At 39.1% G+C, this 25,125-nt stretch overlaps 1 protein-coding gene across 1 annotated transcript; it reads left to right on the top strand.

The window, feature by feature from the left end:
• The first annotated feature begins 11,920 nt into the window (after nt 1–11,920).
• On the top strand, nt 11,921–14,966 carry LOC141446651 (leucine-rich repeat-containing protein 51-like). The gene is made up of 6 exons (XM_074113258.1): nt 11,921–12,062; nt 12,152–12,257; nt 13,177–13,405; nt 13,482–13,700; nt 13,985–14,139; nt 14,217–14,966. Exons 3-6 carry the CDS (start codon nt 13,343–13,345, stop codon nt 14,380–14,382), a joined length of 603 nt encoding a protein of 200 aa, XP_073969359.1. The 5' UTR covers nt 11,921–12,062; nt 12,152–12,257; nt 13,177–13,342; the 3' UTR covers nt 14,383–14,966.
• Nucleotides 14,967–25,125: the final 10,159 nt, after the last annotated feature.

Here is a 25,125-nt window from a genome sequence, read left to right as displayed (position 1 = left end):
AACTATTTAAGACTGGATTAATCCATGAGTAAGTAAGAGAAGTAAACGAGGTAAGTACGTCACACTGAATTGGTGGGCATAGAAACTCCCCTCCCTCAGGGCAGTCCAAACTTCCGGAAAATCGATTTATTTTACTAGAAATATTTTGTCCGCAGTCGAAATGAAACAAAGCGGAACATTATCGCGGACACATCTCTTTTAATAAAATCCATAATCTATTTATTACCCAGCTTTCCCTTGAAGATCCGAAACTCTGCGAAGTCCCCAGCCGGAACAAAATCAAGCACCACATGTGGGTAGTAGTGCTCACCTGGCCCGCCAAGTGTTCAACTGTCGACGGAATCCTTCCCAATAATTAGATTTCCGCACTATAAAGTTCAATTTATTGTTAAATAGTTAAATTTAATAGCCGTGAATAGGAAACAATGGGCTGTAAAATTGGTGGTGCGTGCGAGGGAAAAGGCAATTTAATTCGCTTTATTGCTGCCAACTGGTGACTTGATCAAACGTTCACTTCATTCCAACTTCAAACGGATTTCAAATAGAAACCTTAACAAAAACTTACAGTTTAAAAAGTTAAGTATAAGGGTTGATTAAACGCCAAAAGGTACACAAATCAGCAAGTACCCAACATTTCATTAATACTTCATTGATATTATTTAAGTAATTTTACCGCATTAATTTTCATTAATATTTTTTAAGAATTTATTAGATGTCACATACCCTTATGCTGGCCATTTTCATCTACAAAATATTTGTTCAAGTAGCACACCATTTAACTTAGATTGACTGTAATATCTATTTATCTATAATAATCAAACTATTAATTACAGGTGAAAAAGAAAACGTTATAAAAAATAAAAAAATATTAGGCTAAAAAATTCATAAACTTTTTTAAAAATTGCTTACACCAACATACATCAATGATTTTGTTTATTTATTTTTATTTTTAAATAAAAATCGTCGGTTTAAGTTCATTCTTCGATTAAAGCAATTGTTATTTTATGTAGTAGTCAATCTGGCTTTATCGTAAATAATATAGTTTTCTTCAATTACATTCTCCATCTAGATGTTCTTCCCACAATGTTGTGTATATGTAATATAAAATAAATAAGATATGCATATTTTTAGGACAGCTAATTATTCCAGTATTTTACTATAAGTAAAATTAGGGGAACTAAATTAAATTACAATTGAGAAATGAATAAATAATGTTGAATAATCTACTTGTTATTAACTGTGTGTTATTTGTCCTCACGAATATTTCGGTAAGACGAATTCAAGACTGAAATATTGTTTTAAATCCTCCGTGATTCAAATTTAAACAGTAGCCGACTCTAAATTTGTCTTTTTCTAATTTAACATGCATGTATATGTGACAACTTCAGAATAAAGGGCACATTAAAGAGAAATCAGAAGAATAATTTGGAATAGAGTTAAAATAAAGTACCTATTTATACGAAGATATAATATACATTTTATCACAATTATAACTATTATGAATGAACTGGCCAGCATAAGGGTCTGTGACATCTAATAAATTCTTAAAAAATATTAATGAAAATTAATGCGGTAAAATTACTTAAATAATATCAATGAAGTATTAATGAAATGTTGGGTACTTGCTGATTTGTGTACCTTTTGGCGTTTAATCAACCCTTATACTTAACTTTTTAAACTGTAAGTTTTTGTTAAGGAGATTTTTGTACCTTTTGGATAGATTTTCCTTTTTGTCTATTAGCAAAGTTACGTCTGCTTTACAGATTTTTTTAAAATTTGGAATAAGCTATTCTATCATTATAACCTGATAAGGTGTTAAATCGGAACCGTAACTACCACTGGAGAGATCTTTTTAAAGAATGGTTATAGTTGCGGTCCCCAAACCATCCTCAATAACCATTTTTTTGAGAAAGCGTTTTGAATAAAATAGGAAGGTATTTGTACGTAAATAGCAAAATTAAACTGCGATTTCAGTACTTCCTTTTAAGAGGAGCAAGAAAAATAAACTGCGATTACAGTACTTCTCCCTAAAAGGCAAAGATTTTGAATCGAACGACAATTCATTGATGTAAATCGGTTCACTCATTGATAATTTTAACGATTGCAGTACTTCCTCTTAGTAGGTGTAAGAGCATGATGGCACTTCACAGCCACGTAGAGGAGCTTTAATCACTTCTTCGTGCTAAATTTTATCAAAATCGGACTAAGCTTTGTAGAAATATTGGTAATAATAGTTTTAGAAAGGGCCTTATTTGGGTGGGGCAAACTTTCCTCCTTATGAGGCATAGCGTCGAGACTTTTAAAGTACAAATCTGTACAAAATTTCGATTCGAATGACACTTCATTCATGAAAATCGGTTCACGTGTCGATAATTTGAAACGATTGCTATACTTCCCCTTAACAAGTGTAAGAGCAGATCGTCGCTTTATTGTTAGGTAGGGGAGCCCTAACCCTATCATCCTACCAAATTTTATCAAAATCGGGCCAAGATTTACAGAGTAATTAGTAATAATAATTTTGGAGGGGGCCTTACATAAAGGGGGCCAACTCCTCTCCCATTCGATGTACAGGGCCGAGACCCCCAAAAGACACATCTACATAAAATTCCGAATCGAATGACACCTCATTCATGAAAATCGGTTCACGCGTTTAGGCGCTACGTTGTTTACAAAAAAGGTAACAAGAAGAAGAAGAACAAGAAGAACAAGAAGAACAAGAAGAACAAGAACAAGAACATTTTTTGAAAAAGTCGTTTTTGCTCATTTTTAGCAACTTTTTTCTCGAAACCTATTAGATCTGGGTGGTTGCAAAAAAATTACAGTTATAAAGGATGGTTTGGAGTAAGATTTAAAGAAAATTTGGGAATTTTATCTTTTATAGAAAAATAGAAAAAAATTGTCAAAGTTGGGTGTTTTTCAACGTTACACTTTTTCGTGCAGTTTTTGATGGTCAACCCTTATACAACTGTCCTACCGGACAGTTTTAATGTGAGATGATTTGTTTGGATTTATCAGCTGGACAGACAGATAACCTCTAGGTGCGGAACTAAAACCTCCTGCTACAGGTTATAAGTCCTTGTTTTTTAAGTCATTTGAAGGTTACTTCACTCAACAGTAAGGCTTTAAATATGACGTCATGCATTACACTGAGACAAGTATTTCGATAATTATTAAAAGAATAACAGTAATGTGATTCTCCAATAACCTGCAAGGTTATATCAATTAATGAAATCAGCCTAATGGTTCTTTGGTTGTGGTACCCGATAAGCCAATCAGTGGTGGGGCCTCATGAAGAAGTGAATTTCGTTAAACCAATAATATGCAAATGTAGCGCCTGTTTATGAACAGCATATGTTCGTAAAGAGGAAGGAAATTCTTTCGAATTGGGTACGATGAACACAGCGGGGGTACCTTCAGGAGGAGTTGGTTGGTGAGAAATAGCAATAGCAAAGTTTCATTTTGTAATTTATGATCAAGCGCCATATCACTGGCTTAATGGGTCTGTTTACAGCTTAATTTAGGCAACATGATCTCTGTAGGCTTTAGGCGAGGCTATGCCGTTCTAAAGATGCTATTAAGTAACCATTGTATGAGGTTCTGAGACGTCTCCAACATAGGAGAAGCGGCGAGATGGATCTTGGTAAGTTGGTTCCAGAGTATCAGACAGAGCTAGACGCAGTCCATTGCACTGCTGAGGATTCCATTAGAAGGATTACCAATTCAGATCCAGACGGCTCTACTGGCCATCAAATCCTGGGAAGGGTGAACCTAACAGGATGGACATTCAGATCCCAGCCATTCGGGCAGAAGCAATAGCTTAATGAGACAGCACCAGCCTGGCCCGGGAGGGTTCCCAATGTAACCCACAAAGGATCTGAGCCATTTACAGCGAACCAAAATGGCGCCGTAGTGAAGTCAACAAAGTCTGGACGTACTAATGAAGACTCCAGGCTAGGAATAAAGTTCATTAAACCCTGTCTTCCCGACCCTATGACAACACCAAGTTATAGAGAAGGTGAAAACTAATTATGGGGAAAAATCGAGATTCTGTACGTTAGAGAAAATTACGCCTCAGATTTTTTCTTTTCTTTTCTTTGTAGTATTAAGAAAGCTGAATATAACAATAGGAAATAGAAAATGCGTCACGATCGCAAGACTTCCCGTCACCGGAAGCAGAGAAAGCTTTGTGCCAGTAATTTCTTTAAATAATTAAATAAAACATCTATTCGATAGATTTTAGAGATGGAAGAAGCTATGTGCTAAGTAACTGCTGGCCAATTACTGTTTGGAATTTAGGTCATCAGTCTATTGACTTGGTGCGAAATAGGGAACTAGGAGAACCGCTTATCTATTAATCTTTCTATTCACATCTATTATCTGTTCAACAATAGTATATTGGCAGATCGATATAACAGAACAAGTATTGTCAAATATAATAATGGTAGTGCGATTCTCTCTCGGTGATGGGCATTATTATCACCTAGTCCAGATAAGAGCAACAGTATGTCCTGGAAGGATGGATTAGCGGAAGGCGAGGTTGACTTCTCGTTCTTTCTCAGGCTATCCTAAGTAGTTTAATAAGTATTGGCAGACAGGAACCTACCAGATTCTATGGTATAGAGGGGGACGTCAGAAAGTAATGGGAGAGGAAGCGATTATCTCTGACAGGATGCTGCAGTTCCTCACTCAGGCTTTGATTGAAACCTCTATTCTGGAGCAGGAGAGAACTTGCCCTTTAGATATAGATCTGTAGTGGTTACTGCAGGTAAATATATTCGCTCCAGGATACGAGTATAGCCAAGATCGACAGTTTCTGGTTCTTCCCACTGTAGTTACCAAGTATTTGGTGACGACACCATTTTCCTTTGGCTTCTTCCACAATATTTTAATTTAGGGACAAGTGACTCCTGAACCTGGAATTTCTTGATTTTTCCAGATTTCCCTCCGACACCAAGGAGGTCAAGAGAACTAATTATAAGGGTAAAGAGTCCCACTAGAGAGACAAAATCTCTGCAGGCAATGACCGCAATAACGAAAGCAATTTTTAAAAATAAAGTCTGGTATTTCCAGATCATAAATAAGGTAATTGTTCATAAAGTAAGATTAAAGACTCCAGCGCTAGGAAAGTTTAAATGCCCAAGCATTTACATTTTCACATACAAACTGACAATAAGAGAAAGGTAAGGAGGACATTCGTGCCGGGCAGATCGCATGCCGAACTGACATTGCAAGGAGGTGCCTTCTAAATAAAAAAGTACAACACCAGCCGGCCTGCACACGAACTTCTCAAATAGAGTTATGTTTTTTTATATCTCAGCCGGGGGGGCAAGTGTGACGGGGTAATGGAGAAAGTAATGCATTCTGCCCACTTCCTGTGGAAGCTAGACTGTACCAACTGCGCCTCAACTGCTCAATTCCACGTACGGAGTGTCCGCCACACCGTTTACTCTCCACTAGCTAACTTACAGATACTTCTCCGAACTGGCAATGTTTACTAAATATCTGTTGGCTTTTCTTATTGCATAAATTGTATGTATTAAAACAACTACGTATTTAAGGAAACATTCATGACTCTTCAATAATCTGTAATTATAAGTTGTGATTTCAACGAAAATTGTTGAGCCAGATATTACTTTAATTACTTCCTCTTACAAGACCTAAGAAAAGGAATTGTAATCGTGAAGATTTGTTTATAAAATTCCACCGGAAATGTCGTTTCGGAATCCGGCTGAATACGAAATATAGTGGTTTTAACAAAATGATCCCTTTGTGCGCATGTGTGAGTCAAAAAGAAAAACTAGCATCACTGCAGGAAGCCACAATATGGTTTTGGTCCAAATCCGTACCGGAAGCACCACTTTACTAAATCAGTTTAGTTTTTCTTTAACCTTGACATGCTTTTGTGCAGGAAAATTCGATTAAGAGACTCCTGGGCAGGAAGTAGCTGAGATGAAGTGCCAGTCTGCGGTTCTACCTCTGGAGGGAGCAGTAAAAATGGTTGTTAAAATCGAATTGGAAGCGAATTCTACAACCGGATGTACCTCTTTACTCAATGAATTGTTCAGTTTCTCGATAAAACTGCCGGAAGAAGGTGGATTTCCGTTCCAGTGAGATACAGCAACCTCGAGAAGTACTTGAAATTTTGACTCCTCGCGTAACCGCAAAACGATGTAAAAAACATCGTTTAAATTCCGTTAATCGATTATAGTTAAGAGAGTTCTTTATATAAATTTTGTTTTTGCGAGGTAAAAAAGCGAGCTCGATTGTGTGCGGGGGTGAGGGGGAACGGAAATGAAAAGAATTAATCATCTCTGGTGTTCGAACTATGGCGGCGCAAAGCGAGCAATTATGCTGGCAGTGGCAGTGTCTTTGGGAACGCAAGATCTCGTGACCTCTGTACCGGCTTGCCTGCAGAGACATGCAAACCCCTCCCCCCGCTTCAATCCTCGCTGAAGAGAGAGTATGACAAGTATTGTTCATGTCTCAAGTGATAGAAAAAAGTTTCCTTTAGATTTAATACCCTCCTCGTTGGCGTAAAAAACTAGAAATTCTTGAATTTAATTGGTTGTGCCAACTCGGCTGCTTGTACGGGCACTTCCAGCCATTGTGGCAGATTTCCGTAACTAATTTTACAATTTGTAAATACAATTTCTTAGAAATTTAGTTTGCAGCGTTAAGGGGCAAGTTTGTGATCTGCTGGGGAAACAGGTCTGTGAATCATTCTTAGCACTCACTCCTTAGCCAGAAACCTGTTTCAAATGAATCGCCATTGAAAGAAGTTCATATCTCTGGTGTTAGCGCGGACGTACGTATTTTAAAGGAAATAGTGAAGTTTTGAAAATTCGCTCTACCAAAGTCACATTTCCGGTAAATTTAAAACTTTATTGTTACTTCCAACGTCCAATCGTTCTCTCTCTCTCCAGATCTTCCTTTTGTCCATCTCTCACTCTCTAGATTAAGAATTAGCTCCACCCCAGTAGAGGTACAAGTTCTCATTGTCCTGTTATTGAAGTTATTGTCCACGAGGAGCAAGAGATCGATTTTGCAGCCCTCTCTACAATCCTAGAGAAAATTTACCTAAGAGGGAAAATTAAAACTATGGGATGTTGGAAACTCCGCATGGGAAATTTCGAAAAAGGAACTGCCGAGGAGGACGTGTTGAGTTCTCAAGGATATTTAACTATTTAACGGCGGTAAACAGCTCTCAATGCGAGTAACAATGATTTGCGCTAACAATGTAGTACAGCTCTGACAGTTAGTCAATGAGATCTATGCTAATGGCCAGTATTACAGTGGCATTTAGGACAAGATAACCTGCCGTGACTGTATAACCTGCCAATCACTGTTACTAGCGCGCTGACGGCTTCACACCCACGCCATCGTGTGACCGCCTCAATCTCTTTCTGACGCTCTAATACATCATATTATGATGCACGCAAATTTAATAATACCTTCCAATCAAGCTGATTGATGTGTGTATTTGCATTTTGCATCTGCTAGTTCTTACAGCTACAATCAACTGCAGTATTGTCTGCAAGCAATGGGAATTATTCATTTCAATGCATTTTGTTTTGTACTAAGGCGGCCAATTTATTCCTAGAAATCCAGCATTCTCTAAAATATCTGAAGAATGGGAAAACTATAGTTAAAAAAATGCCCTTCCGGTAATTCCATTTCCTGAAACTCACACCAGTTTTGTTTTCTTAACCTCTGTTGCTAAGTTCACTCAAGCTAAGATACTGGAGATGTGATCACACCAATAACTCGGCGAGAAAGGTGAGAACCTAAATATTTACCGAATAACTGTAGCAGGAGAAAGTCGTGTGAGTGTCGGAGAAGTGATTGAAAATGGGTCCAAATGGTCCACCTGCAGCAGCCATCAATCACCGTCCTACAATCATCTTGAAATGGTTACAATTTAAATGTGAAAATCCAAGGGGATACCAAAGATAATGAATACAAGGTCTGCCAACCTAACGGTCTTTCTTCATTCAGAGAATTTTTTTTATGAAAAAGTAGATAATACTTTGAAAGCCTAATATAATTATTCCAAAATACCAAATGGAAAATAAAGGTATATTTTTCAGGGTTTAACCCCGAATGGGGTCACTTACCTGCCTGCCAGGGGCAACAACACATCACTTTGTAAACATATTATTACCTCACGATATCTCATACTTATCCCTGCATAGCTTCTTATTTAATCAATTATTATTATTATTATTACTTTTATTATTATTATTATTTTTTATTTTTTTAATGATTTAAGGCGCGTCGACATCTAAGGTTATTAGCGCTCGGAGCTTTTTTCAGTGCACTGCTCTCGTTACAGACAACACTGTCCATCACCGGACAGTGAGCTGTAAGAAGCTCCTAGGAAGAGAAAATCTAAGGGTCAGCTGCTGGATTCGAACCCGGGACCTCCGCGTGGGAGTCCAGTATGCTAACCTCATAGCTAATCCCTTCCCTATATTATTATTATAACCAGGCGCCACGGAAGCCTAGCGGTTTAGAGACTAGACCCGTAAAGCTAAAATGTATTGTTGGTTTAGTGGGTTCGATTTCCCGGATCTAGGCCTTGGATTTTATTTAATGGTTAATAAAAGAAATTTACAGTAAAGTATGTTTGCTAGTCGCCTCCGTCCACGACACCTAATTGGTAGTTGGACGTAAAGCCCGACTGAAAAACAATAGGCCATTACTTTACTTTATTACTATAACTATTCTTCTTCTTATTATTAAATAATAATTAACCTACGCCTTTACGGTCAATGGCTACTTCGGCCATGTGACGTCTGCCAGCCCAATATAAAATATTATTTTTTTTTGTGTGGGTCCATGGACATCCATGCTGCTGGACCTAGGCAGATCGGTGGGGAGTTTTCTTTTGATTATTTCCAAGCACCTCCCATTGTTTCCCATTGTTCTTAGGCCATCGAAGTCGGTGCTGGATCTTTCTCTTAGCTGTTCTCTAAGCGACATCGGGGACTGGACTGATCTTGATTTGTCCCCTCTTTCGCCAAACGGTCTACTTTTTCGATGCCCTGGAGTCCAACATGATTCCATTATGTTATATAAATTATACAAAAAAATTAATTATTATTACTCAGTGTTAGGAAAATTAGTTTCCCCCAAAATATAATATTCGGCACTTTTTATGATTTTCAGCCACCTGCCTTGATACCGTCCAATTGCCACAATGGACACTTTGGAGGCACTCTCACTTAGCCCCTAAGTCAATAAACTAACAGCGACTTAGTATCGCAAGTTCCCTCATCTGGAACTGCCAACTTACAGAACGGGTGTTCTCACTTTATTGAGATATTCTCGCCAACAGCTTCTTACTTTCAATCTTGTTGTGACACTCATGAAGATGTAAATTACTTTTATTCTGGACATCGTGCCAAGGAAATGCGTCAAACAGTATTAATTGAGTTCCTGAAATTCCGAGTTCCAAGGGATTCCCTTACCGGAAGTAATATTTGACTGAATTCACTTTTTCACCTTTACGATCTCCACATAAACTTGGTAAATGGATTGCATCGCTCTATAAGATCTATTGCAGTGATTTGTCTAGAAATGATCGCCTTTGAGCAGTTGTGAGACAGGATGGAGAGGGATACTCTGTCCTTGCTTTACTGCGTAGTACTACTTGGAATGGAAATTGTTACAGAAATTAGGAGTTTGGAAAAAATGGGTCTGAACTACAATCGCTACAATTCGAGTTTGGACAAAATATGTCCACCAAAATTACGATTTTAAGAAAAAATAGGACTACTTGCCCCTAATCGTGAATGGGAAGGTAGGCCCTACTTCCTCAGATAGGTGATTACCGTCGCCTGTCCGCCTCCACACAGTAACTGACACCCCCAAGAGTCTACATTAAAATCCAATTGACCCACATGAAGTGCATGTTCATGTGACCTTATAAATCTTTTTTGTCCATACAAGAATACTTTGTGACGTTCAGTAGGCCGGATTTATGTCTGCTATCGGTGAAATGATGATAATTTATCTGAATTAATGTCAACCTTCAGGTCAGCCGCTTGGCCTGGATTTTCACGACGATAGCTGACATCATAGACCCTCCTATAATTATTATTACTGCCAACAGGGTGTTTGCATAAATAGTTACCTCCTAAACACACGGTTTGAGGCCCGCTAAGTGTAAGACCATGGTCTATGTGTGAGGACAAAGACTGCCTTTTTTTCCCTCCAGTTCATACCTTACTTAGTTCACTTCAAGCTTCATGCCTAATCTAGTCTAAATGGCAAACATGAAATACTGAAATCATCAGACTCATTGTTCTCCCTTTGAGGCTTCACTTCGGACATAGGGCGCCATGATTGTGTGATCAGAATGTGGGCACGTCATTTATGCTCTCTGAATGTGCAGAGTTGGAACCTAAGTGGCGCAGAAGAATGGTAGCAAAAGCTGCTCTCTTAAACATACTGTCTACAATCTGAACAGAGTAAGTGACGCAACAAAGTTGCGTACTCCAAATATGGAATACAGTAATTGCAATTATGAGGAGAATTACTGGTCAGGGAAGGGATTAGCTATGTGGTTAGCGTACTGGATTCCCACGCGGAGATCCCAGATTGGAATCCAGCAGCTGACCCTTAGATTTTCTCTTCCTAAGAGCTTCTAACAGCTCACTGTCCGGTGACCGGCAGTGCACTGAAAAAGCTCCGGGCGCCAATAACCTTAGATGATGACGCGCCTTAAATCATTAAAAAAAAAAAAAAAAATACTAGTCATCTGACAGACCTTAAAGTCTCAGTGAAGGCTGAGTGAATGTCCAGAGCGGGAAATAAGGGAATAACTTTGCAGAAATATAAATTTAAATGACTCGATAATTGAGCGATAATAGTAGGATGTTCATCTTGCTGGTGATTAGTCGGCCAACTGGAAGATCGCTGGCCTTGAAATAACGAACGAGTAAATGTAAATATTCTCTCATAATCAGAGTAGCAAGGAGACGATCGCGTGGCACTAAATATCTGCACGCGACCCAGCGGGGAAATTCGACGAATGGAGGCGGAGAGCCGGCTCCAGCGGAAGTTGTTAGTCAATCTACGGCCGACCATTTCCGCTGACTCACAGCACTGACCTCTACGCCAGCTTTATGATTTATTAGCGCCAGAAAGGAAATCGGACCTGGGCACCCGAGCTCCATTCTTCAGAAGGTGGCCTCTTAATTAAATTACCTAACCAGTGACTCATTACCCCCGCGCATACCATCCTACCATCTCAAGATTGAAGATTCGATTGTAAGAAACTCAAAGTTGCAAGTATTTCACAGTTTCCTTCAAAAATATCCTTCTCCTCCAGTTAACTTAGATCTTCCACGCATTTTCCAGCTTATCAATAATGGGATTTATATTAAGGAAAGCGAGAAATATGCCTTTGGGAAAAGTAAACGGGAAATCTACATTCCTGGTACAGCTAATCTCTTGAAATAGGGAACTTTAGGGAGGTTAATGTCTCGTTAACCCTACAGTTTGTGGTTCCTTCAGAGACTTCACAGGGACCACACCACTCCTCCCTTGTCCATAAATGGAACTCCTTGGTAAATTATAGCTCCAGATTACAGATAGACGAACGCAAGAAGAACACAATGTCTCTAAAGAAAATCGTAGGGGTCATCTCCAAGGAAACCTAAAGCAGAAGAATTTAAACATATGTGATTTGTTTCGAGTAAAAAGCCAATAAACATATGTTTAGCTTGCTAAGTGTTCATATGGGCTTCAAGAAACACGCGTTCAGCGCTTCATTGTTTAGAACGGTGAATGTGCGTATCTAAGTGCGTGAGACTGTTTGGTGATAGTGCGCGGGCCGGCCAATAGATGGTGTTCAACGCAAGCCACGACTGAGTGAACCCGCGGACATTATCGACCCAGCTGGTGTGAACATAGCGGCCACCAGCTGTCTATTCGGACAGTATATAAGAAGACGCGCCAGTGTACACTATGGTCAGTTTTGTGACGGACATCCAGCGAGAAGTGAATTCCAAATACATCCAAGAGGAACTTCAAATCGAGACCAAATTGAGACAGCTGTACGCCTTTTAGATTCTATCTTTTTGATTTTTAAATCATTTTCAAGAAGACCCTGTTTTGATCCATTGTTGTACCTCTGCCCTTCTAGATCGTTACATCCGACGAAGAGAGACAGCCAGGAAGTGCGAAGACTGGAGCAAGAACGCGAGAAGGAGCACACGCGGGCGCTGAAACGCAACAAAGATATCCTGAAGGTACGCACTCTTGGTCTCTTTGACCACGAGTAACACTGTTTACTTCTCTTAAGTTTGATAGATACTTCCTTTTGTATGGGAAGGTAGACAGCCCAACTTCACCATCTGTCACAAATAGCTCCCAATCGCAATCGTACGGATTACAGTTTTACCGGATATACGTTTTGAAATACAAATTGGTCTGCCTGCGGAATGTGAAGTGACTCAGTATTAGAAAATTTGGTTTCGGTGGCGTCACAGGAAGCGTTACTAAGCTTTTGGGCTAAATCGGCCAACCGGAAGTGCAACTTAAACTATTTTTTTCTTTTGAAATGTCGAGCAAAATAATATTGTTAAAAATTAAAACAAGAATTGCACAGAGTAGATCTATTGGATCGGCACCGACTTTTTGATCTCTTTTGACTAGAGGCAAGAAAAGCGAGAACATCCGATTCTGTTCCTAATGCTGTCCTGTGGAGGGATTCTGTGGGGGAGGGGGCTTAGGATGTCGGCTTTCTTTAACTGCGGCTTCTCCCATTGTCCCAGTTTTAAAAACTACTAACTATCCTGGTAAAAGGAAGTACTGTGATCGAGTTTTACTTTCCGGAAATTGGTGAATTTTTTTTTTTTGAGAACATGTTTTGAAGTCCTCTCTGAGTCTTCAAATGAATGTGAGCAGAAGAAGGAAAGTCCCAGGAATCGACTGTTAAAGGAGTCTTTCTTATGTCGGTTAGTGTTTGGATCAGCAGCTGCGAGAACTTATCTGTCTTAGCTTGCTGTTCTCTCATCCTGACCAGTAACGGATATCCACCCATTTTCAGAAACTTCTTCATCAGATTCGTGCAGAGAAGTAGAACCTAATGCAATAAAATATTTTCCACAATTGTTTTGCCTTATCCTTCCAATTTCGTGATCATGGCAATTATTTTCCTTTTTTCAGAATGTGGAGCTGTCGATAGCTAGAATACGTTCCAGATCGTTGTACTGTCCGACCGATGGACACCTGGAGCAGACTAAGGCCCAGTACATTAGCAAACTGAAAGAACTGCGGGGCATAGAATCAGTGACCGCAGCGCAGGTGCACCGACCGCCACGCCACCTTGCAGATGGCTGAGCAGTCAGCAGCTCAGATAGAAGTTAAGGCGACCAATTCGGAGCCGAAGCCCGCAGTAAGTATTCTAAGAATACTGCTTATAATGCAACAAGACACTACACCGAATTTTCTACATACAGCTTCCTTTACAGGCGAACAAAAGAGACAAATCAATGTCGGATATTGGTGGACCGCCATTGGATTTTTCTTTTAAAAATTTGACGAGCATCGATGGACTGCAAAATGAGAAGCCGAGACGGGGATTGAAGGGCTACAAGAAGTCGAAGGCCGGCAGGTACCTTTGTACCGCGCTTCGCCTCAACAATAACCACCTTTCCAACATTGACGGCATCAGCAACCTCACCAACCAGGTGAGCCATCCGGTGTCTTATGGTAGACTAGATTACCCTGCAGCTCCACATTAAGGCTCTTGTGGGTCAGCTTTGTGACAGAACAATAGAAACAAAAACCTCTCCTTACTGTAGTTCACGCATTAAATTTCCTTAAAACTCACCATTTATACTAAAAAGTGCATGACTGCAATATCATGGAAAAGTCACTAAAACTGGAATTTTGTTGCCAATTTAATCCTCAATTGATTGGAATGAGAGGAAGTGGATAATGCGCTTCAAACAGGTTTTTGTGTTCCGAGTAGCTGCTGGAGTATCCAGAGCGACTTACCTGGCTCGACTTGTCCTTCAACAAGCTGAGAGACGTACCACCGGAGCTGACCTCGCTGCCCAACCTGAAGATCGTCTACCTCCATGGCAACCATCTGGCAGACCTACCGTCCGTCCTCAAGGCACTCAAGTACGTCATCCATTGGTAATCCAAATCATTTTAGTGGACATTATTGGTGGTGTTAAGAGGTTTGTATGGTTGTTGAGGACCCTGTTGGAGCTGTACAGTCTGACGCTGCATGGCAACCCCGTGGAGGAACGGAAGGGCTACAAGAACAAGGTACTCACCAGTCTGCCGCATCTCAAGTCGTTGGACTTCAGCAACATCACCGCAGCCGATCGCAAGAGGATCGCCTCGCTGAAGAGGAAGTAGCCTCCATCTTCTGGACAGCCGGACAGAGCAGCGTTCTCATCTCTATTTTCATACTTAAATGTTCCAAATTATAATTGCAAGTTATTTATTTTAATTTGTTAATTTCTTCTTACAAGCGGTAGAGGAAGTAATGATACATACCACTTCCTCTTCCGCTGTCCACGTAATGAGACTTTCTTGAAACTTGCAATTTTTTTGATTAAACAGTGGATGGTCTGTATGCTATCACATTTTCAAACCAAATAGCTAAAACTACCCAAAATCAGTTCCAGGGCAATGAGCTTCCGGCCAGCCAATTCTCTTCCAACTTTGAGTAAAATAAGGATAGGTCAGTGCAATACCCTTAGACTGCACTTCCGAGAAAATACTTCCCCTCTCTACTAATCGAATCTTCCGGCGGAAATGTTTCAAATAAAAGTTAGGCGATAGAACACCAGGTTTTTAAAACTGTTCGGAAAATTCCATTCAATAGTTGGCACTTCCGGCTGATTATGTCTGAAAGCTGATTGCCTGGTGTGTCACCTGAACCAAGTATGAAAGTTGAACTTGCTGCTGATTTTAGTTATGGTGAGCTTACACTGCCCCCACACTGCCAAACACACAAGTTCCGGACTCCGAGCACCTTGACCCTAATACTTCCGGTGAAATTTCCAAAATCAAAAGTTTGACCCGATCGCAGCGCTTCCTAGAGGAAGTTGAAAAATGAATTACCGCAGGAAGAACAAAATTTGAGTTCCTTGCAAAGCTAAAATCTTAGTTTGATCGCTTACACTTACAGCAATAATATTGTTTTCTTCTTGAACAAGAATTACCTTCCAGGGTTAATAAAAATGGCTGTTACAGTTCGAGAAATCAAGCCAATCAACTTCCACTACAAAATTTGAAATTATTAGATAAACATTGTAAATTGGTCCTTTTGAATGCTTCCTTTTGAGTGTTCTCGTCAGATTTCTTTTATAATTACACGAAATAAGGTAATTAATTCATTGAGAATGCCTAGGGTGACAAGGTTATTCTTAGAGGTTAGAGGTCATCGGAGGATTCTCAGGGCATTCACCAGAAGAAATCCTTGTTCACTCATGTTCCTCTTTTTTTTGGCTCATTAGGTGAAAATTAGGTTCGAACTTGGAAGACTCTAACACACTAGGGCTTCTTTGGGGCACTTCTTGGCCATTAGTGACCGTCCAGAACTTTACATGTACGATGGAGACTTTTCAAGCTGGGATTAAGTAGCGTCCCCAGGAGGAGCTCTGGGTTTTATCCCTCTCATTAAGTGGTTCTATTCGTGTCATCACTTATCTCAATCAAACTTGTTTAGATGAATTTGGGACAAACAAAGAGCATTCCGCATTACATTCTTGGGCGTATTGTGTGACGCCTTTACGACAGTTGCAGCCAGTTCTGCCAATATTGTATAGAACAAAACTTTGTTTTTTCCCCCTCAACATTGGAAGAGATTGCTATTTATGTTCGTGCCTAATCACAGATTCCAATCCATTAGCTTTCGCTTTATGTTGTTACATGAAGATCTTCTCGAATTAATTACCATCTCACTTGTTCAGGAACTACTCCCGCAGGCTCTGATCGTATTGTGTGGGTGTGGGCTGAGGCACCCTCCTGAGTTACGCCAACATCACTGAAGAATTGCCCAGGAGGGCAGCTTCTCTCTTCGGACATGTTCCAGCAGGCCCTCTTACCCTTAGATACTATTCACAAAATACATAAATAATATATTATTAATAATGTGAGACATAGTTAAAAGATGTTTATTAATTAGTAAGATTAGTGACAGGGCTGCACTTTACGCAATTCGTATGTCCATAAAGAGAACATTATTAGAGTAATTAGAGATATTTTATCAAAGACTAGTAAACTGTGCCTTAAATGTTACCATTGTATACATAGATCTGGCTAAATACTACATATTTAATATTCACTGTGTTTGTTAATAATTTACTCCTCCACATTTCTAACACCTGCTTCTCCATCCTGATTCAGATATCCAAACTTCTGGGACAACCATCGAGAATGAACTCTCAGGATAATCCTGATACCACTGATGGAACTGACCAAGCAATATCTCAAATAAATAATTCTTTACTTTTACTTATTTACAGAAAAATAAAGTTCCAGGATAATCTGACGCTCCATACTTGCAGGGAAATGAAGACAGTATTCAAAGATATTAGCACTAACAGCCGCGGCATGACCAGGTAAAAGCTCCGGACTCAGATGTTGACGCGCCCTAAATTACATGTACGAAATAGACATATAATGAATCTTGCGAAGACATCAGGCAGAAGTTCACGAACTTGTGCAAGTGATAAGAATACTTCATTCTCTCCGTAAATGGCACAGAGCGGACTCTGATTTCGTAAATATTTTCCTACTAGAGAACTTTTCATCAAACTCATATTTTTTCCCAACTTATATTACTTAATTGGAGAAAAACAACATTTGCATAAGTACAGCAATAGTCCTAGCTACCATCTTGAAGGGCACAATTTGAGAATCACCTATTGACGTCACTTCACCGTCACAATGGTAGTTAATCCCTAGCTATTCCTGTCCATCTCCTTGCTGTGGTCTTATATGCAAGCCTATATCTGCTTTATGATAGTTGTTTGAGGTGAAAGTAGACTATCTTGTGTGTAAAGTGAAGTCAAAATAAACTATTCTTAACTGTGGATAGTGTCTGCTAAGCAGAGGAGTTCACAAATTGGCCGTCAGATTGCACTACTACCACACCCAACTTTAGTACCTCAAACTTCCACAATGCAGGCTTCACTTAAGATCCCACGCAGAACTTTTATTTCAAAATAAATAAAGAAATAAAATAAATAAAATTAGATCACACAGTAGATTTTCTCTTACCGCGGAGGAAGTCATTAAGTTCTTGAAACAAGGTATTTGTACTGAAGAGGTAGTATCTATTTAGAGCGAACTCCTTGCTACTCATTTTCCATTTGTAAATATTTAAATCATGAAATGTCACTTTAAACATTTAAACTGAAATGGCACTTTAGATCAGAACTAAACTTCGTCGCTTCGCAAGAACTCCGCTCAAAGGCGTTTTCCAGAAAAAAAAACCTTTCAAATGTAAACACAGATCTACAAGTACGCAGTGTATACAAGAAATTTCAAAGAGATTAACTGGACAAAATCGATAAGAACTAAATAATCTATTGAGCAGAGTAGTATTTCTAGACATCGATTTTATCTGACCTAACCAAATAAAATTTTAAACTTTCTGTGATTTTAGAAGAAAACTGACCGCTCACACTTGTTTTTGTGAAAACCTCTTTTTCGTAAACAGGGAATCTAAAAATACCGGCGAAAAATAAAAAAATAGAATCTGCACCAAAGCAATACTTCGTCTTGTGATGTAACAGAGAGTAAAATACAAAATAGATGAAGTATATTGCAAAAAAATAAAAAGCAAGTTTTTTGGTAATCACAATTTCTCACAGAATGCAGCACTTTCATAGGTAAGTAAATGCTGCAGTCTACTGGCGGAATCAGAACTACCAACATACTCTTATTTACTAATACTATTTTACCTGTTTTTTACATTTAAAATGTATTTTTATTGCCTTTAAAGTTTATCCTAATAATTATACCATCTTTATAACAGTATAGAATATGAACTGTTAATTTCAAATGTTCTCTTCCTAAAGAAAACTATGAGTAAATTTTAATAATTCTGTAAGTTAGGCCATAATTAGAATAAATGACACTTTCCTGGTACAGACGGCTACTCCATTTTGTTAGATCGACTATTCTTCGGTATTAAGGCAGAAACTTCAATCTGTTATGGTTAACAGTAATCAATGCTCAATACACCTAATTTTTTTTTTAATTTAACCACATTTTAATTTTACTACAAAATATACAAGTTTAGAGACCATTTGTCTTCCCTTCAGAACATAAATGCAATCACAATGGGGATTATTGAACTTATCCACCAAGTGTTGCTACTTTTGTGGTTTTCATTTGATGTTATTATATTATGAACACCATTTTACCTAATATAACATTCCCATATAAGCAAAAACCAAATGATCAATTGTTTTACAAAATTTCAAGACATTTATAATTAATTCTTACTTATAAATGTTCTTTTACCAAAAATTGTAAAATTCAAATAATGCGTAATTGTACATCTGTAAATGCCCTTCCTAGAAGAAAGTAAAAAGTGATCACAATTATGGAAGGTTAAATAGTGGTTTCCTCTGTAACTTAAATTTTTTAAAGGTAAACTATTAGTTTTGAATAACTGGAAATACAAATTTTCTTATCAATTTTATTAATTAGAAAATGTTTACAACGATGTTTTATGAAAAATTTTATAAAATATTTTTTAAAATCTACATGTTGTTTAAGAGTTGCATTTTCATTTTGTATGTTAACCTGGTTAATCGATTCTTGTTATTTTCAAATGTAAAAATGTTTACAACATTCCATTTTGGTTTAGGATTGTTACAGCGTGGGCTGAAATACCATTAAATAGAATTTAAATTAATAACCTATATCTTTTACGATCTATTTGTGCGATATTACTTCAAATTCTAGAATTTACTGTAGCAATATTATAGTTTAAAAAGTAATTTAAATAAAACATTATAATATTAAATCTTTATGAGTACTTTTGTGAGCTTTAAAGGTTGACGAATTTTTCAATTCTACTTTCCAATTATGCTGTAATTCTTATTAATGTCTTTGAAGCTCTATGTTTTTTAATTGCTTCAAAAGATGTTTCATTTGAAAGGGTGCTTTAGTTGGGCTTCTTCTTTGGACTGAGATATTAACAGAGAACAAATGAAGACGCCAACTATCTTATTATCAAATTCCAAGCTAAACAAATAATTAATTATGCAAACAGCCGGCCACAGAAAAATCGTTTCCATTGTTTTAACTAAACTAACTTCACATTCTCTTTTTAGCATTTCTGTGAAAAAGGTGGGATTGTTTGTCTCTCATGTTGGTATTCCTGTGTTATGTAGGTCCTATCATTTCTATACTATTTAGGAAGATTGAATGCCCTTCTAAAAGTCCTGAAGCGGAAGTAACGCGCCACTGTTTGTGACTTCCTCACAGCTGACACCAACGATTTTCACTTATCTTCCAAACAGATCTCTTAATATTTAAATATATCTTTTTAAGGCAGTTTGGTGGGTAGCTGAGAACAGGCTTCTCTCTAACTTGTCACTTCAGTGTGATGTACGGTTTTACATACTGTTACTATTCAAGTAAGGAGTAGATTTGTTTTATAAATGCTAAGTTTAAAGTTGGGGATCGAAGTGTGAGAAGTGCGAGTGAGTCACACCTGACTGGATTGTTGCGTTGCTAGGTAAGTTTTGTTTAGTTGTGCGTACAGGAACTTAAGCCCTCAACTAGTCAGGAAATGCAGAACACGATCGAGTACACTCGCTCCAAACACCGACTGCCCAGGCTTTACCCCACCCAGTCCACAAGCTCCCTTTGGCCCGTGTCCCTTTTGACATTTGATATTTTTGTATTTTACGCAGGGCGAACGGCCCGCCCACCCACAGGAGCCGGGATTTAGTAACTCTCACCCGCTTAACACGGCCTACGATCAATACTAGGAAATGTAGATGTGTAGTGGGGTACCCCATGGAGCCGGCAATGTTCTACTACTAATGCTAGCTCTCTACGACTAACACTAACTGAGCAGCGGGGAACGAACTCTACCAGCATTTTATTCGCTCTAGTGTCTCCCCTCCAACTGAGCTTGGGGGGGCGCGCAATTTTTCGGCGGGACTTCCTCCTGTGGGAGAGTTTTAGTTTGTTGGCGGGATATGAGAACTCTGCCGAGGGGATGAGGCAGCGCTGCCACGTGTCCCTCTAGATCTCACCCTCTGAGAGTGTAGCGCTGTAGCTAATTATGTGGGCGGTGGATTGCTCACACACTCAGCGATCTGCTCTCGGCGAAGTTCGGCCATATCACTTGTTGCATCCCCAACATCAACACCCGCACTCACCCTAGCTACTCCTCCTCTTCTTCCATCGCACTCATTTCACTGTTTCCTTATATTTCCATCTTTCACTCTTCAAGGAGAGGAACTTTTCACGTTTTTAAGGTTCTCTCCAAACTGGCTCCAGCGGATTCCTCTCAGCCTCCTCCTCTAGTTTGCCCTCCAATCATTATTCTAGCAAATGTTTTGTTAGAAAATAGATCTAAAACTTCTATTTGTATTTTCTAATGATTGGAACTGATTAGATTTTTGACCACCATCTTGAATGCAAAGAAATTCCTCATTTCTTTTTAGATAACTATTGTGTTTGCGAACTATCGGACGGTGAGGAGGGGGATCTCCGGCCCGAATATTGACAGTTCTGCCAGTCCGTCCTTGGCATTCGCAGAAACCACTTTTGGTCAGGTTCTTTAATTTTAGATTTTGGCGTGGTTCTGCCGTCACATATTGCGGCTCGACAGACTAGAAAAAAAAAATTACTTAATTCTGAAGAAGAGACCATCGGTGGAGGACCTGGAGAGTTTAGGATTGGGCAAGGAGATGGTTGAGTTGAGTATAAACTTGATGGGGTGAGCACCTGTTAGCTGCGGTAGGTCAGGTAGCGTGTGAGTCTACAAGTGAACTCACACCCCCGAGCTGGTCTTCCGTCAGCGCTGCACCACTGCCTCCTGTGTGACCGGCGGACCAAATAAAGAGGATGTCACTTGTTTCAATTACCCAATGGCGTGTAAAGGTTTGCGGCCCTCCTTCTCTGCTTAGAGAGCACACTAATCGAATTAGTTTGGAAGATAATATACCCTAGTCGGCTAGCCTAAAAGTGCCAGTTCACCTAAAAATTTATCCTCCATCTCGAGCGTCCTTATGCACCGTTGACCAAAGACCAAAGTAACCCTTTTCACCTTGGTGGAGGTAATATGACCTCGGTTGGTGTAGAGGTGTAATTTTCTTTGGGTCCATTTCTCTCTTAAACTTGAAGCGCAATAACGCGTTATGTGAAGACTCGCACGACCTCTTCTGAGGCTTTCTTCAGTTTGGAACAGCCCCTCATTTTGGGATATTCACCTTTAAGGCCATGTGGGTAACCGTACTATGCTCAATCAATTACCTCTTAACGGCTCCAACGATTTCTGCAAATTCTACGAATGTATTCACAGTACTTCGAAGGACAATCGCTTACCCGAAGAAATTTATACCAAGAGATTCTGAGATAGAATTGATCTTAGACTTCTTTGTGCGTTTCTACGGTTCAAGGACAAAGTATCAATGTTAAAGAATGATTCCAAAATTCCGAATTTTAAGAGAATCGATTGATCGGAAATGCGTCATTACTGAACAATTATTTTCATTATTCAAATACCGCTCCTAAAGGATAATGTCTTTAGGAAGAAAGCTACTTATTTCTTTACTTTCAATATTTAACCAAAATATGTTAGTTCAGACAGGGACCCAGAGTAGTCGCTCCTGTCGTAGGTATCGTTCTTAATACGATGACTCTGCCAGGAAGGATATTGGTCTGACGGGATAGCTTGCGGTATCCCATTAGCCTCTGCTCATCAAGACATCGTCATCATGAACACTTTGAACTAGTAAATGGTCACAGTTGCTTCAGTTGGTTAGTGGATGGTCACTTAACGAAAAACTTCATCACCATCATGTAGAGAGACATTGTGATATTTAACTAAAATGGATTCAATGGGAAGAGAAACCCCCAGATAAATCAGGATCAGCCGGGCAGGAGTGCGTATTACAAAAGCTGGAGGGTAGAGGCAGTGTGCAGGAACATTGCCTGTTCCTTCCTTTTTCCCTTTTACATTTTATAATCGTGACTTTATTGCCTGGATTCGTCAGGCAACAGTCTGGTCTGTTATTTCCTTTAATTGAACTGTACAATTGTATTAAAATCACTTAGAATTTGTTTTCTAATCTTTAAGAACAGGAGGCGTCTATTTCCGCCAACTAGTTATGGATCGCTGTACTGTAGCCAAAATCTCTGAAGCCAGGACCTGCAAAATTCTTGCCATCTTCATCTTGAATTCATAATGGACTAGGAAATATTGATATAAAAAAGGGAAAAAGTAGCTGAACTCAGTAGGTAGCACAAGTCATTTTGGCCAGGTCTGAAATGGCAGACATTCCACAGTGCTTTATAACCTTCTCTATTTATAACCACAAAGCGGCCCCAAAACAGAAGGAGATAAGACCATAACCGCATCTTCTCACTGGGCAAGTGAACCTTAATAAAAGCTAGAAAACGGTTGCTCGCCCTGCAGTCGTAAACTTTAGTAATTACTTTTTACTTCTTTATTTTTTATTTTTATTTTATTTATTTTTGTTGGCCCAGCTTTTAGAAAGCAGGTTAGCAACCTCTCCTCGGTACATAGGTGCCATCTTAAGATTCAGTTGGTATCCCTGTTTTAGAGCCAGTTTATTACGGTTTTAACCATCACTCAGCTTGAAATTACTAACCGAGTACAACCAGAAATATATATATATTTACAAATATTTCGGTATAATTGCGGAGAATAAGCAAACTTTTATCTGATTTGAAGAGAAAAAGTTTTACAAAACAAAAAATTACTGACATAAACAAAACAAAATTAACGACTTAATGATAATCTAAAGCCCCCTTCCCGGAAGAAAGAAATAAAACTTGAAATTAGTCACAGCCTTTTGTATTTTTAATGATTGAAGCAGTATTATTCTTTATTTTATTTACTTTTGTGTATAACTGTTGGTTGGCAGCAGTGTGACCATCCCCTGCTCCACTCCGGAAATCCCCCCCTTTAAAAATCAATGTGTTCTGATGTGAAATACTCACATGATAAAAACATGCTTTTCGACAATAATTAGCTAACCGGAATTAATGGCTTTCCCGAATTAATTTTCCAGGACATTTCCCAGGCAAACAGTTCACTGTACTAGTGCACGTACTACGCACAACTACGGGAAATTCTACTCAGGGCCCTTCTAAGGGTTGGGGGCCCTCTAAGGTGCATTTCAAGAACCTTGAAACCAATAACTAATAAGGGCGTATAACCAATGGTATAATCCAATGAAATTTAGTAAAATCGGATGGCCGGAAATACCAATTTAGATTAAATTTCTTAGATTGTTCTTATTTATTTTTTGAAAATGGTTTTTTAAAACGGAAAAACATTAAATATTAATTAAGGCAAAAGCGAAAGAAACGAAAAGCGAGAGAATGTTCGATCAATTTTCACCAGGAGCTTTTTTTTGGGGGGGAAAATGATCAAGTGTAGAAGCGGCTTTTCCTCCTCTAATGAATTTTCCGGCAATACTATTTCACCACCAAATTAAAATGAATAATGAAATCAAGTTTTGGATATTTTTCTAGTGTAAAATGTGAGAGGTATTTTTAAAAGTAAAAAGATTGGCCATTTTTTGGGCGAGGGGAGGAGGCTGTATTTGGTCTCTATGACGGACGACCCTGAGGTTCCTCTGGCCGCTAAGGCCACCTCACACCTCATTTGGTTCAGGTGAACTGTGCCAACTTGATCATGCGCACGCTACATTCTTTTAATTCCCCTTCCAGGGCATTTTAACTAGTTAAACTTCCCCTCCTCTTTTATTTCTGAAGAATTTCCTTTTTCCCTTCAAGGAAATCGGGTGAAATGTTCCTGGGTACGCTCTATACGGAAAGAAATTCTTCTTGGGACTAGTTTGTGCAGTAAAATCGCTGATTACCACAACATATGTTCAGTAAAGGGGGTACTATTTCCACTCAATCGGTTGAACAGCTCTGGCCTTGATGGGCTGCGATGAGGAGGATCCGAGAGAATTGGAAATGAAGGATGTTGAATGGGGAAGCTCGTCAAATAGGACGTGCGTAGGTAGTTGAGGCGGCCTAGGATCTTCATGGCAGCTTCAACGGGAGGAACTGAGGCGAAAAGTCTTCATCGTCTCAAGAAGACCTTGATGGCCACCCAGCTTTAAGGAAACCCAGACTTTAAGCTCAGTTGACAGATCGAGATGAGCACAGAACTTTTTTTTTATAATTTTCCATCAGCGAGTACTGCGGGTAACGCGCATGAATGAGGATCGAGTTATCGATTCAGTTTTATAAATATACTCGAGAGTGTGTTTGTAAATATCCTGTTTTAAATAAAAGTAAAATAATGAAATACTTTAAACATTTGTCAAATCCACCGGTCCCCCCAAATATTATTAGCAGAATGTAATGTGATTAAAATGGAGGCTGTGATGGGACAAAAACCATAACGGACTGGCTGCACTCGTTGGGTTGGACAACGGCGGCGCTGCGGTGCCGTATATGGAGGTTGGGGGCGGCACAATGAATAATGTTGTTAATTATATTCGTTTTTACAACGGCGAGTGCAATATCCCGGCCCCAGCCGCTGGCCCAGCAATACTAAATCAATACTTTTTAAACTCTATTCTACTACACTTTATATCTGGACAACAAAAAAATATTTTAGCTCTAGATATCCCTGGACTGGCGCGGAGTTCTAGCTGAAGACCTGGCCAGCGTCCCAGACAGGCCATCAGCAGTGTTTGGTACAGTGTACATCTTTGGTATCTACTTTGGCAGAAGGAGTTCCAAACTGCAGGCTGAGCTGTTGCCCTTTCTGCGAATCCCATACAGAAATTCCAAATTTTATTCTTCTTCTTAGAAATATCTGTGTCTTAGAATACCACGTTTTGACTTTTTTGGAAGGCTAGAGGTACTAGAGGAACCTCATGTATCTAATAAGGCGTAAATATCTTA

This window comes from Rhodnius prolixus, unplaced genomic scaffold (assembly GCF_049639745.1).
Source record: "Rhodnius prolixus isolate KJV_2025 unplaced genomic scaffold, Rpr scaffold_7, whole genome shotgun sequence".
Taxonomy (NCBI): domain Eukaryota; kingdom Metazoa; phylum Arthropoda; class Insecta; order Hemiptera; family Reduviidae; genus Rhodnius; species Rhodnius prolixus.
The sequence above is the reverse complement of the archived record's forward strand: the minus strand, read 5'-3'. Positions and strand labels throughout refer to the sequence as shown.

Coding starts and splice junctions, on each gene's coding strand:
- LOC141446651 (XM_074113258.1), top strand. CDS start 13,343: ATGGCTGAGCAGTCAGCAGCTCAGATAGAAGTTAAGGCGACCAATTCG. Junction 13,701..13,984: donor TCAGCAACCTCACCAACCAG/GTGAGCCATCCG, acceptor TGTTCCGAGTAG/CTGCTGGAGTATCCAGAGCG. Junction 14,140..14,216: donor TCCGTCCTCAAGGCACTCAA/GTACGTCATCCA, acceptor ATGGTTGTTGAG/GACCCTGTTGGAGCTGTACA.